This window comes from Octopus sinensis, linkage group LG11 (assembly GCF_006345805.1).
Source record: "Octopus sinensis linkage group LG11, ASM634580v1, whole genome shotgun sequence".
NCBI lineage: Eukaryota > Metazoa > Mollusca > Cephalopoda > Octopoda > Octopodidae > Octopus > Octopus sinensis.
Window position 1 is genome coordinate 8,080,961 of NC_043007.1, and position 15,484 is coordinate 8,096,444.

General features: G+C 37.1%; 1 protein-coding gene across 3 annotated transcripts in view; it reads left to right on the forward strand.

Annotated features, from left to right (window-relative positions):
• The window catches only part of LOC115217207 (MAGUK p55 subfamily member 5-like), a 140,476-nt gene that overhangs the window by 14,399 nt on the left and 110,593 nt on the right, over nucleotides 1-15,484 (forward strand). For 2 of the 3 annotated variants that reach the window (XM_036507045.1, XM_029786847.2), the window contains exon 2: nucleotides 3,231-3,288. In XM_036507045.1, coding sequence (XP_036362938.1) covers nucleotides 3,231-3,288 — 58 coding nt within the window. Of the gene's footprint in view, nucleotides 1-2,545; nucleotides 3,143-3,230; nucleotides 3,289-15,484 lie in introns of those variants that run through there. The other variant, XM_036507046.1, reaches the window with a different exon arrangement.

Sequence of the window (15,484 nt, forward strand, 5' to 3'; positions counted from 1 at the left end):
GTGTGTGTGTATCACATATATATATATGTGTGTGTGTTATATATGTGTCATATATACATATATATGTTATATATATATATATATATATATATATATGTATGTGTGTGTCATAACTATAGGGTTTCAGTTTCCGTCTAATAAATCCACTCAGAAGTGTCTGTGTGTGTGTGTGTGTGTGGATAGCTATTGATAGATGTATATTCATGTTTACATACATTCATATATATATATATATTTCTTTACTACCCACAAGGGGCTAAACATAGAGAGGACAAACAAGGACAGACAAAGGGATTAAGTCGATTACATCGACCCCAGTGCGTAACTGTACTTAATTTATCGACCCTGAAAGGATGAAAGGCAAAGTCGACTCGGCGGAATTTGAACTCGGAACGTAACGACAGACGAAATACGGCTAACATTTCGCCCGGCTTTCTAACGTTTCGCCCAGCTCGCCGCCTTTTTTATATATATATATATATATATATATATATATATATATATATATATATATATATATATATATATATATATATAATATATAATATATATATTATATATATATATATTATTATATATTATATATATATATATATAGATATATATATATATATATATATGTTATATATATATATATGTTATATATATATATATTGTTATATATATATATGTTATATATAATATGTTATGTAATATATATTATATATATATCTATATATATATATATATATATATATATATATATACAGGGCCGGATTAATATCCATAGGGGCTCAAAGCCCTTAAAACGTTTTGGTGCACCCGTTTTATATGTAAATTTAAACTATAAACAATAATAAACCATAAAATACATTTCTATTTTTCAAAATGGAAAAAAACCAACAGAAAGACTAAAATGGTCTTCGTTTTTTGTCTATCTTTGCACTTTATTTATATTTGTAACTTTTTTTTAATTGCAAAGCTTTTGATCAGATCCTCACCATGACACCGTGAACACACAAACACATACACATACACACATACATGCATATATATACATACATACATACACACACATTCATTTATTCTTTTATCTGTTGCAGTCATTTGAATGCGGCCAAGCTGGAGCACCGCCTTTAGTCAAGCAAATCAACCCCCAGGACTTATTCTTTCTAAGCCTAGTACTTATTCCATCGGTTTCTTTTGCCGAACCGCTCAGTTACGGGGACGTAAACACGCTAGCATCGGTTGTCAAGTGATTTGAGGGACACACAAACATATACACACATATATACCAATATATACAACGGGCTTCTTTCAGTTTCCCTCTACCAAATCCATTCACAAGGCTTTGGTCAACCCGAGGCTTTAGTAGAAGACACTCGCCCGAGGTGCCACGCAGTGGTACTGAACCCGGAACCATGTGGTTTGCAGCAACCTACTTACCACACAGCCACTCCTATAAATACGTACACAAACTCCCTTCCTCACAAAAATTCATCATTTTTTCTTCTATTTTTTACTCATTTTAGCCATTAAATTGCGGCCAAGCCCGGGACCCGCCTCGAAGGCTTTAGTCGAACCCCTGCCCTCACCGAGACTTATGTTTTTGAAGTCTGGTGGTCCTTATTGTATCGGATATTTTTGCAGAACCTCTCAGTTGCGGGCACGTAAACACAATGATACCGGTTGTCAAGAAGTTGTGGAGGACAAGCACAGACAGACACATCCACGCGCGCGCGCACCCTCACACACACACATATTCTTTTACTTGTTTCAGTCATTTAACTGCGGCCATGCTGGAGCACCACTTTTAGGGGAACAAATCGATACGAGGACTTATTCTTTGAAAGCCTAGTACTTATTCTATCGGTTTCTTTTGCCGAATCGCTAAGTTACGGAGGTCTATAAACGCACCAACATCGATTGTCAAGCGATAGGTGGGGGTGAGGGACAAACACACACACACACACATACGATGGGTTTCTTTCAGATTCCGTCTACCAAATCCGCTCACAAGACTTTAGGCGACCCGGGATTATAATAGAAGACACCTTCTGAAAGTGCCACGCAGTGGGACTGAACCCTGAACCCTGTGACTGGGAAGCAAGACGGCTTCCTTTCAGTTTCCCCTCTAACAATTCCACTCACAAGGTTTTAGTCGACCCGGGGTTATAGCAGAAGACACTTGCCCAAGCTGTCAAGCACTGGGACTGAACACAGAACCATGGAATTTGTTTTCTTCCGCTTCATAATGTTTTCATTATTTCCCACGCGCTTACCTCCTCAACCCTTCCCTCCCACATCAGTACCTCGCTCCCTCACCGTCAACGCCGCTACCCCCTCCCTACCATCACTTCTATCATCGTGGTCAACGGCCTCATCGTCACCATTGACCAAGTCGTCAACACCATCACCACTAATATCAACAAGTAGCGCTACAACTTAACTGTCCCAGCTTCATCACCGCAGCTACGACCCACCAACACCATCACCACCAGCCACAACAACACCAACACACCCACCATCAACGAAGACGCTCCTATCTGCTGGAAATAGCAGCCAAATACTTTTCAGATTACACCATACCATCCTGATAATAATAAAAAAAACATAATGGACACCATTATGTATAAGTGTTTTGTTGTATTGACTAAAAATAAAATGGCATAGTCATGATTGGAACGCTTTGCTCATAGATCTATTTAATCAGGGTAGACCTAGGGCTAAATATCACCACCACCACTGCAACAAACACTTCCTCACCTGCCTCTCCGTCACTGCCTTCCGCCATGTTGAAATTATCGACTTACCTGGACGCCCATCTGTGAAACTCTCCACTCGGGTTTCTCTTACTTTATCGAGAGAGTTTGCTTTAGAAGAAGTTAAATTTTACTTAGTCCTGAATATATTATACTTAAAATGGAGCTTTCCGTTGAAGAACACGAACTTTTTAAATTATTAATTTTATTTTTATGATTATCATTATTATTGTTATTATTACTAAATATTTTCCTCCGACGTCGCACCTGTTTACTGGCTGAAAAACCAAGCATTAGACTTGCCTTGTCTTAACTGGCTCAGTGAATCGTGAGTCACCTTCTCGACAAGTAAAACAAGACAACAGCTAACAAAACAAAACTAAGTGAACTACATTCTGCCTGTAAGTAGTTTACAGGTGTGTTGAAGTGAAGTTCACTCCTCGTCTACACACCTGTACACCAAATAAAATATTTTGTTTTGGTTTTCAGTGTATCCACTTTGGTTATATATACTTACACGTTAAAACACTTCTGCCTGGCACCATTGGTGAGTATTCAACTTTTCTCTTCATTGTTTCACTATTATAAATATATTAAATAATTACATGCATCTCTCTCTCTCTCTATCTATCTATCTATCTATCTATCTGTCTGTCGTATTGTGTATGGGGAGAGTTATTCTCTTTTAGTGCTTTATTTCTTAACACACTCACCGGTTCGATTTCCACTCATTTGTTTATTTTTCTAAAATGTTCGTTGCATCTTGCATATATACATACATTATATATTTATATATATTTTTTGTGTGGTCTATAACCATGTATATAGCATATATATATATATATATATATATATATAATATATATATTTGTGGTGTATATAAACATGTATATAGCATATATATATATATATATATATATATATATATATATTTGTGTGTGTATATAAACATGTATATAGCATATATATATATATATATATTATATATTATATATATATATATATATATATATATATATATATAATTATATATATATATATAGAGAGAGAGAGAGATGAAATAAAAAGTCCTTGGTGCAGTATTAATTCTTTCTGATAATTTTTTTCAATTTAATAATTAGATGTTTATACATCATTCGGTGTTTACAAATCGTAAACACTTAAAGTTTATCAACGTCTATTTGAATTGATAACATTATCAGAAAAGCCGTTCTTCATTTTTTTTTTTTTTTCAAATATAAACACACACACACGTACCCCTGTGTATGTATGTTGTGTGTGTATATATAGATGTGTGTATGTATGATCCTTTTTAAAACTTGTAGCATCGACCTACATTCATCTTCCACTCCGAAAACTTTTCGAATCCTCGTATATTTTCTTTGTGATTTGCTTTTACAATCAAAATCCTGTAATTTCGGTTAATCATTTATTTCTTCTTTTCCGGTTAATAAGTAAAAACATTTTGAAGTTGTACTTTGTGCAAACGATGTTGTTGAGAAATGAAAACAGGAGTCTTATTATACCTATTTATAGCTATTATTGTTAATTTGAACGGTTTGGTGAGTAGGAAGGTCCCTCAACCTTCCCTCGGCGCTAGATCCCGAGGGACATCTTACCTGTGCTTTGTATGTGTGTGTGTTGGGAAAGAAATTTGCTGAAGTAGTATATTCTTGCCAGTTTAGCCTCTTGTTAAGCTTATTAATTAACCTAAACATTACTAACCTGTCATTAATCTATGCAATATTTTCTTACCTGGATATTTAATTATTCATACATAGCTGTCCGTTCTAACGTGGCGACGACGACCACCACCTCTTACGTCTTCTCACACAACATTTTAAAATATTTGATTTATGCCACGCAACTATGACATACACTCAATTATTTCGATTTAAATAAAAGCAAAGGCCAAAACTAGACAGCCATCTATGGGTAATTAATTAATAATTAATCATAAGATACTTTTACTTCCTAGAGTGTGCTGTCTATGAAACACCTTGAAGTAATTAAAAGACAACAGGAAGCTAACCAGACACACAGCTCTGAAAGGGCGTGGAGTGTTAAGCAACTCTCTTTACTAAAGTACAGAGGAATTAACTCCCTAAAATAGTTCACTTCCTCGACGGAGCAATCTCGCCTTTTTATGAAACATACTCACCGAAGTAAATAGACGACAGGAAGCCACCCACAACTTTATAATGGCGTGGTGTGTTAAACAAAACAACCCACTTTTATTAAAAAGATCCTCATAAAGTTTGGTCGCTGTTTTCTTGAGTCTTACTTTTGCTTTTGAAAATTTAATTCTGGCTTGGTGTTCCAATCTAACCGACCTTCAGTCGAGTTCTGTTTTACTCTACCTTTAGTATTCGGGGACTATTTCCCCCACCACCTTTGGCACCTATGTGCTCACATGGTTGTGTGTTTGTATACAGACTAATTTATAAATAATTTCATAAACTGTTCCTCTTCTCCCTTCACCTGGAACTCTATTATTTAAACAAGCTTTATTCGATGCTATTTTTGTCTTATTGTCATTTATTAAAAATAAAATTAGTAGAGCAGAAATGATTTCAAATACTTTTCCGTGGTGGTAATAGTAGTAGTAGTAGTAGTTATTGTTGTTGTTGTTTAACCCAAGGTCGGTACTAAACGAGCTAACTTCTGACCAATATGATCAAAGACTTTTCTCCCGTTATCATTCCTTTTTTTTTTTATTTCTTTTCGGCAGCATTTTGAAATGACTGTACCTCCAAGTCCCATGTCTCATAGGAAAAGAAAAGGGTTGTCTTTTTTCCTATCAGTTTTTAAAAATGTTCTTGTGTTTCATTCAATCTTCCCAATCCGTCTCTTTTCCAATTCCTATGAAATATGTCTTTGAGATAACCATTTCAAAACTCTGCATTTTCATTCTAGAACCACTTTATCAAAAATATATATTCATAGTTTCTGTCTTTTAAAAACAGTAGTATGTTAGTTGAAATTAATTTTGGCTGCTGCTTCTAGCTAATCGAATAACCACTGACGAAGGCATCAATTAAATTTAATCTTCTTGATGATGTTTCGCCGCTAATTTCGTCTTTTTCACGAGAACCTAAATCATAAATATTTAATTCTCTGGTTTATCTATTCGTAAACAATAATTTGCTGTAATAATACGGTCGAAATCAAATGAAGTAAAGAAAATTAAATTGAATTTCTGAACTTTGTAACCTGAACAACTTTTCAAGATGTCCCTCAAGTCGGAAGTTTTATGAAATGAAATCCAGCATAATAGATAATAAACATGTCACTACGAGCCAGCTAGCCAACTCATATTGCTATTAAATCTTGACAGATCTTTCTTGCTTTTTACTTTATGACACCATTTCATTCAACGATGTTTAGCTTTTTCTAAACGTGTGCACTTAATAAATAAATAAATAAATATATATATATATATACACACACACACACACACACACTATATTGTTCTTTTTTTCCTCTTCCTTTAATATCCTCTGTATTTATTATTCTAAGTGTTCCATTTTTTATGTCTGTGTGAATGAAAATTGTTTTTACATATTCTTTTACTTTCTTATATATACACGTCTAGTGTATATTTGTTTATCAGTATATAATTTAAACAAATATCCACCTATATATAACATATCTCCTAGCACTAACACATGATCCCTCTCAACTCTGTATTGTGGTTAGAGCCATGAGAATTTATATTACGGTATTGTTAGAACCATCATATATTAAAATACTCTTCAGTAACAATATGTTAACCACATAAACCTTTTAATGTCACTTTTCAAGCTTAGCTTGTGTTCTTTTTGTTTTTTTTTAATATCTAGAAATGAAATATATTGATTTTTAAAGTTTGCCACAAGGCCAGCAAATTCGGGAGAGGGGGTTAAGTCGGTTACATTGATACGGTGTTCAACTGGTACTGAATCTATCGACTCCTAAAGAATGGAAGCAAAGTTGACCTCGGCGACACTTGAACCCTGGACATAAAGACGGACGAAATGCCGCTAAGCATTTTTCCCGGCGCGCTAACGATTGTGCCAGCTCGCCGCCTTAAAGAAATATTCCAAGTGATTCTAAGACGAGTTTTTTTTGTTTCCGGAGAGGAACAAAAGAAACAAAAATACGTCTAAAATAAAATGTTGAGGTTCATACTACAAACAGTTATTCTCCTTCCCGATGAAAGAACAATTAATTGAAAAGGCGGCACTAAGGGATTTACGCCGCACATAATATATATCAGCCTATTCTTATGCACAACTTTTCTCTTCCAAACGATCTTGTAAAAGAACATTTTGCCCCATTTATGATCCGGTGTTTTTAGGTCTTATACACCCACATCTGAGCAATAGGCTGGGCCCTACGAATCACCTGTTTTCAGCCAGAGTTCTCTAGGGGTTTTCTCAAAAGTCTCTATGTTGTTCTTGATGGCTATTCTTCTGCTCTTTCCTGGAATCCCCAAGGTTCCATTGGACTTACTCTGGAACAAACTTTGAACTCAACTCTCCACTTCTGCTGGCAAAATCCTGGCCCTCCCCCCAATACTTTACTCTTTCCCTCTCTTGTGCCTCTTCCATCCTCTCCTCGCAGGACACAACTTCAATAGGATTAGCTACTTTGTTATCTCAGAACTGATTCTACTTGGTTCCAGCAAGGTCCGGGTGATTGGAACTTTAGCTACTTCTCCTGCTCAACTTTCATCATCTAATCACAATCTTTGCAAAGCAAACCATCAGAGCTCTCCATCAGTCTTCTCTTTAGCCTCTCCTTTTCCTCACCAAAGGCTATCTTTCTGGCTGTAGTCTGGCCATTTCTGCTGTCACTGACCCTTTGATTAGGTTCTCGCGACCATCATTGATTACCCCAATGATGGTCTTGAGGATCTAATCATACCTCCAGCAGTAGTGTACCTTGAAGCAGTTGCGTAAGATCTTTTGCGGGTTCCTGTCTTAGAACACAATCATGAACTGACGTATCAATGAGGGTGAACCGATGCAGTTACTTGACTTTTATGATTGTAAAAGGAAATGGCACATTGTGCTCTTAACCACTACGCCATATTTCCATGGGCATATGGCGTAGTGGTTATTATAGTTGTAGTAGAAAAGACAAAGAGAAAATTCCTTAAGTACAGTTGTGAGCCAGAAGACGGAGGGAGTCTGTTAGTGAATGAATGCCAATTAGTTGAACCACTTGTGTCTGAATTCAGTCCTGCAGGTGTGTCTGTCTGTCTAGCAGAAGCAGCAGCACCACTGTCCTAGTTATGCAAACAATATTCCATCATGGTTCTCAGCAGTTGTTAAGGGCTGAAATTTTTTTTCTGCCACTGAAGTAAAATGCCTGGCTGAAACTAGTTCTGTAGTACAAATGTCTTGTTTTCCAAAGTTTTGAATTAAAATCTTCCACCAAACCTCAGTCACAATTTATGTTCCTAACACTAGCTGAATGATAACTAAGTTATTTTACTAAATTCTTTGTTATATTAAAATTAATTGAAAGAAACACAGAGCATCTCAAAATAAATATGGTACCGAAAGGCTTAAACTTAGGTGGGTAGCCAAACTTTCTGAGACTGTCACATAGAAGTTCCCTGTTTATTGTGTTAAATGTTTCCATTAAAGTCACAGTGAACAGTGCCTAGTAGTGTTCCTTGCATTCATCATGAAAATGCCTTGTAGATCAAATATGTTTCAGCCCCTGCAGAAACCATATTGTAACTTTGGTATGATGTTCTCTGATATGAACAGGCCCTTTTTCTTCAGGATAACCTTGGCCTTGACCTTTTTTAAAAATGATCTGCTGACTTTTGTATCCTTTCAATGTTATAGTATTTATTTCTGATTTCATGCTTCTGTGATGTAAAATGAAGAAATCTTGTGTATACATTATCACCTTTCCGGAAAATACCTTCTGTAATATTGTCTGGCCCATGAGCCAGATTTTCCTGGCAGCACCAACTTCACCCCATGTTGGTGGTTTGTCAAGGTGGTGGGTAAGGAGTATTTCACAAAATTCTTCTGTGATTGCCAAATCCATTGCTTTAGGAATTGGTTTAAGAGATCTTTCAAATGTTCTACTAAAGTTGACAGATCCTGTCTTTTAGAAGTGCTTCTGATAACTGGTACTATGGAATAGTTACCAAGACCATAAAGAGTCCTGATTGCATCATAGAAACTGCATCTCATAAATGTTTTGGGCTTTTGCGACCAATTAACCATTCTTCAGAGTGTGAAGGGCAGATTGGATCTCACTGATTTTCAGAATATGTGATGAGGAATTTCCTAGACTTGTTTTGTGGGCATTGTGTATGTCATTCAGGAACTTGCTTATTTTGCAAGTTCTCATTGAACTTGCTTAGGTGATTTTTTTTTGTTTTGTAGTTTATGGCTTCAACAGCAACATTAAGGGCTGTGGAACTTAAAGAGTACCATTTGTCATCCAATTTGTGAAATGATGAGTGCTGTTGAAACATTAAGTTTGAAAGTTAAGGAATGATGAAAGTTCTTACAAATATTGGTATTGTTGAGCTTAGAGTAATTGATTTTCTTTTAGTGGTCTTCAGGGTTCTCTTAAGGTGGGGTGCTTGTACTGGGACCTTTGTTAATATCACATTATGATCTGTCCAACACTCAGCTTTCTTCATTGTGTGAGTGAACAGACATCTTGTAGTGTTTGGATCTGGTATATATCCCAGAGAGTCTCGTATTTATTCTTCAGCCAGAAGATGGTCTTGGTAATGGTGGAGTCTGATGCCATTGCAGTTAGTTTTCCAAAAACTATGCTTTTCTTCATTTTTTTTCCTTAATCTTGCATCAGAATGAGTCATTAGGATGACTCGATTTTCAAATGGTCTTTTAATCTCTGATGATCTGATGACTGAGTTAATACAGACACACGGTAACAGGACACAGCAACTTTCTGCAAAGAAAACCCAGAAAGGCCTTAACTGCTCATTGATGCAAACTCGTGCTTTTGCCAGTTTAGATAGCTAACCGTTTCTCATGGCAGAGTTGATGCCTTGTTTGTGATATCCATTCTCAAGGTAGCCCTTCCAGAAGAATGCTTAACCCTCACCAACTTTAAGAGAACCATCTTTAAATAGCCTAGTCTCATTGAAGACAACATTTGTCCATTGTCGTACCTCAGTTCACTGGTTACGAGAGCTGTATGGTGCTTAGCTTGCTTTATTGAATTGTTAATATTAATCAGTTCTTGTATGTTCTACAGGAATTAAGCTGAGTGCCTGATTTTTAGGTCACCATTTCTAGGCCCTAATGTGGGCATCTCAGTTCCAAGATATAGGGCTACTCAGTCCCAACAGTCTGTCAGGGTCAGCCCCCGCCCCACTCTATTCCAGCTATCAATGACTGTTGGCCTTTATTGTTGATGGATAAAGTTCTGACTAGAAGCGCTTGCAACGCATTCAGATTTTCCATCACTATCACACTTGTTAGAGATCAAAACTCCATGATCCGTATTGCAGAAGATACCTGCACAATAAGGTTTAATATGGATGTTGAGTTTGCATGTAACCCAGTACTTCACCCTGAAGGAACTGTAAATTGACCCAATGGCAAAGTTGGTTCATGATGACTGGTATTGCCTACCATTCTCTTGGAAATCAGTTTAAACTATCCTAGTTTGTTTTTCTCGTAGGGTGTACTCTCTTAGCCTGTCTTCCTCGACACACCCATAGAACAGCAGAATAGTGACTGATAAAATTCCAGGGCATGTCCACCACAGTAGACCAGCACATTATGTCTTGAGGGACCTCCTGCTACTCCAAGATTCTTCATTGAGTTTCCTTAGAGCTGCAAGTATCCATTTAGTATGTGTGGTGTTAGGGAGGTCTAGCAAAAATCTTGGTCAAAGAGAGGCTGTGGACTCATGTACTCGGCTGCTGCTTCATTCCGAAACATGAGCTTGGTAATGGTAGTGAGCTGTAGGGAAGACAATTGCTAATACTACTGCACCAGACACATCACATCACCCTATGTATATATATATGTGTGTATATATATATATATCTATATATATATATATATATATATATATATGTATATATATATGTGTGTATATATATATATATATATATATATATATATATATATATATATGTATATATATATTTATATATACACACACATAGACATATATACTCACACATACACTTGTGTATATATGTATATATATATAAATATATGCAGTTTAAAACAAGATAAGGCATAAATTTATCTTTTGTTTTTTACACATTTTGATTTAATTTCTATTGAAATATTAGTGAAATCCTACAAAATTCAAGGGATTAAAGAATTTGTTACACTTTAAATAAGGGCAATGGTATGCACGTTTGCTGACACACATAATTATATATGGATTTAGTTTTGTGTATATGTGTGTATATATATAAGAATGTAAGATTTTTACTTTTTTTACATATGTTACTTTTAATTAGGTTTCTACATTGTCTTTGTCTATGTGTGCCTGTGTATATATACTTTGGCCAAATATATATATATTTATATATATATAACTTGAATCTTTATTGCTTTTTGTATATATTTATATATATACCTGTATGTTTATAGGATTCTATGTATGTTTGGATGGATGGATGGATGTAGTTTGTGTGTGCTCGTATCTATGTGTTTGTGAATGTATGGATGTAGTAGGTGTGTGTGTGAGTGTGTGAGTGTCTATATTCTCTGATTATAACCTTTACAAACCATTAATCCTTTGATATTCTCAGGTTTTACTGACCCAGGTCATGCATCAAAGTTAAATCTGCTAAAGCCTATTAACATTTCAAGCAGAACTAGTCTTTATACTGTTATGCTCAATACATACACACACACATACACACACACATACACACACACACACACAAACACACACATACACACACACATACACACACACATACACACATACATACATACATACATACATGCATGCATGCATGCATGCATACATACATACATACATACATACATACACACACACACATACATACATACATACATACACACACATACACACACACATACACACACACATACACACATACATACATATATACATACATACATACATACATACATACATACATACACACATACACACACACGAGCTCATTTAGTTGGATGTAATATATAAACATGTAAACTGACACAGTATATGTATGTGTGTGTGTATATATATATATGTGTGTGTGTGTTTATGTGCACAAACATGTATTTACCCATGCATACATAACTTTGCATATCTACAGACAGACTGGTGCATGCACACACATATATATATATATAAAAGTAGATAAATGGTACAACAAGGCTCCAATATATATATACACACATATATATAACATATTTGCGATTATACATGCACACACAAAACCTGTGGTGGTGGTGGTGATGTTAAATTTTGTTAGAAGTTGGATGTTTTGTAATTTATCTTCCTCGTGTCATCAGGATCAGCCAATTTAGATTAATATTTGACAGTTGATATAATAAACATCCATTTGTTTGTTGCTTTTTTTGTTTTCTTCCCTCCCTTTCTCTTCTCCAAATATCACTCTTACTACTACCCCTTCACAAACCCACCACCTCCCCCACTCCCATATACTCATCTGATTGAAGTGATTGTCCCCTTTTTTTGTGTGATTGTTTATTTAGATATACACTTTCTCCCCTCACCCCACCCCCACCTTCTCTTGCCTTATGTGAGTTTTTGGTTTTTAATTCTCTATTTTGATTTTGTTCAATTAACGTAGCTTCCATTTAATTTGCAATTTTTGCAAAGAGGGAGCAGGAGAAGTCTCATTAATGGAATTCATATTTTAGGGTTGGTTAAATAGTTCATTAGTGACTGATTTATGCATACATACAATCCCCACCCCACCCCCATTTACACACACACACACACACATCATTAGTAGGGTAGAAACAGTGATTGCAAAGTGTCTTCTGATATTTGTTAGATTCGTATATGTGATACGTGGAATCTGTTATGTATTTGGTGCCAGATTCAGATGTGGAATGTGTATGTATTTGTCGTTAGACATGTGTATGTATTTCGTCTGTCTTTACATTCTGAGTTCAAATTCCACTGAGGTCGACTTTGCTTTTCATCCTTTCAGGCTTGATAAATCAAGTACCAGTTGTGTACTGGAGTTGGTCTAATCGACTGCCCCCCCAAAATTTTGGGCCTTGTGCCCAGAGTAGAAAAAAAAAGAAAGAATAAGTGGTAAGGTCAACCCTGGTGGTATTTGAACTCAGAATGCAGAGTCAGAAGAAATGCCTTTAAACATTTTTCCTGGTGCAGTTACAATTCTGCCAGAAGCTCCCTGCCTTCATAATAATATTGAAGATCTGTCAAGGTCGACTTTGCCTTTCATCCTTTTGGGGTTGATAAATTAAGTACCAGTTACATACTAGGGTCAATCTAATCGAATGGCCCCTACCTCCCCAAAAATTTCAGGCCTTGAGTAGAAAAGAATAATATTGAAGATAATAGTAATCAAGGCCTGAAATTATGGGGGTGAGTGCTTGTTGGTTAGATTGACCCCAGTATGCAACTGGTACTTATTTTATTGACTCCCAAAAGGATGAATGGCAAAGTCATCCTGGATGGAATTTGAACTCAGTCTTGGAAGAAGTGCTACAAAGCAATTTTGTCCAACACTTTAAAAGTTCTGCCACCTTGAATAATAAGTTTGGGGACAAAGCCAGAAATTGTAGGAGAATGGGTAAGTCAGTCACACTGGTGCCAGTACTTTATCAGCCCCAAAAGGATGAAAGGCAAAGCTGTCCATGACAGTATTTGAACTTGGAATGTAAAGAACTGTAAGGAATACCACAAGGAATTTTGCCTGATGCTCTAATCATCATCTTCATCATCGTTTAATGTCCACCTTCGATGCTGGCATGGGTCTAATGATTCTGTCAATTCCCTACTTTAATAATTGTTTCTGATTTAGGTACGAGGCCAATTGTGCTGAGGGAGAAGATGGATTCAGTTGATACTGTCAACCCCTGGACATGACTGATATTTTATTTCATTCATCCCTTCCCCTTTCCCCAGAAGGATAAAATACAAAATCGATTTCACCTGGATTTGAACTCAGAATGTAAAAAAAGCAGAACAAATACTATAAGGGCTGTGATGCAAGCTTGGGCAATCTGTTTTGAGAAGTGGGCCACATGTGACATGACTCATCATCAAGCCAGCCACATGTGACATGGCTCATCATCAAGCCAGCCACATGTGACATGACTCATCATCAAGCCAGCCACATGAGACATGACTCATCATCAAGCCAGCCACATGTGACATGACTCATCATCAAGCCAGCCACATGTGACATGACTCATCATCAAGCCAGCCACATGTGACATGACTCATCATCAAGCCAGCCACATGAGACATGACTCATCATCAAGCCAGCCACATGTGACATGACTCATCATCAAGCCAGCCACATGTGACATGACTCATCATCAAGCCAGCCACCATGAGACATGACTCATCATCAAGCCAGCACATGTGACATGACTCATCATCAAGCCAGCCACATGTGACATGGACTCATCATCAAGCCAGCCACATGAGACATGACTCATCATCAAGCCAAGCCACATGTGACATGACTCATCATCAAGCAGCCACATGAGACATGGCTCATCATCAAGCCAGCCACATGTGACATGGCTCATCATCAAGCCAGCCACATGTGACATGACTCATCATCAAGCCAGCCACATGTGACATGACTCATCATCAAGCCAGCCACATGTGACATGACTCATCATCAAGCCAGCCACATGAGACATGACTCATCATCAAGCCAGCCACATGTGACATGACTCATCATCAAGCCAGCCACATGTGACATGGCTCATCATCAAGCCAGCCACATGTGACATGGCTCATCATCAAGCCAGCCACATGTGACATGACTCATCATCAAGCCAGCCACATGTGACATGGCTCATCATCAAGCCAGCCACATGTGACATGGCTCATCATCAAGCCAGCCACATGTGACATGACTCATCATCAAGCCAGCCACATGAGACATGGCTCATCATCAAGCCAGCCACATGAGACATGGCTCATCATCAAGCCAACCACATGTGACATGACTCATCATCAAGCCAGCCACATGTGACATGACTCATCATCAAGCCAGCCACATGTGACATGACTCATCATCAAGCCAGCCACATGTGACATGACTCATCATCAAGCCAGCCACATGTGACATGACTCATCATCAAGCCAGCCACATGAGACATGACTCATCATCAAGCCAGCCACATGTGACATGACTCATCATCAAGCCAGCCACATGTGACATGACTCATCATCAAGCCAGCCACATGTGACATGACTCATCATCAGATAGGCTGATGAGGTAATATGTCATTCAGAAAGTCCCTTGGGTTGCAATTTGCCCACGATTGCTTTAATTTTTACCTATCCATTAACATTGAGTTTTTAAAATATTAATGACTCTATCATTATCCAGTTGCCTGGTGACTTGCCTGGACCATTACAACTCTTCTATGCTACATGTCCCAATTGAGTGATGTGGCATGAATGTCTGGTTTGCATTTTAGTCACATTGGTCATTCACTGGCTGAAATATCTCCTCTGCACAGCAGTGGCTACAGATGACAGCAATAGTTTGCCCAACTGGTTGATCCTGTCTCTTAACACTTTGTTGA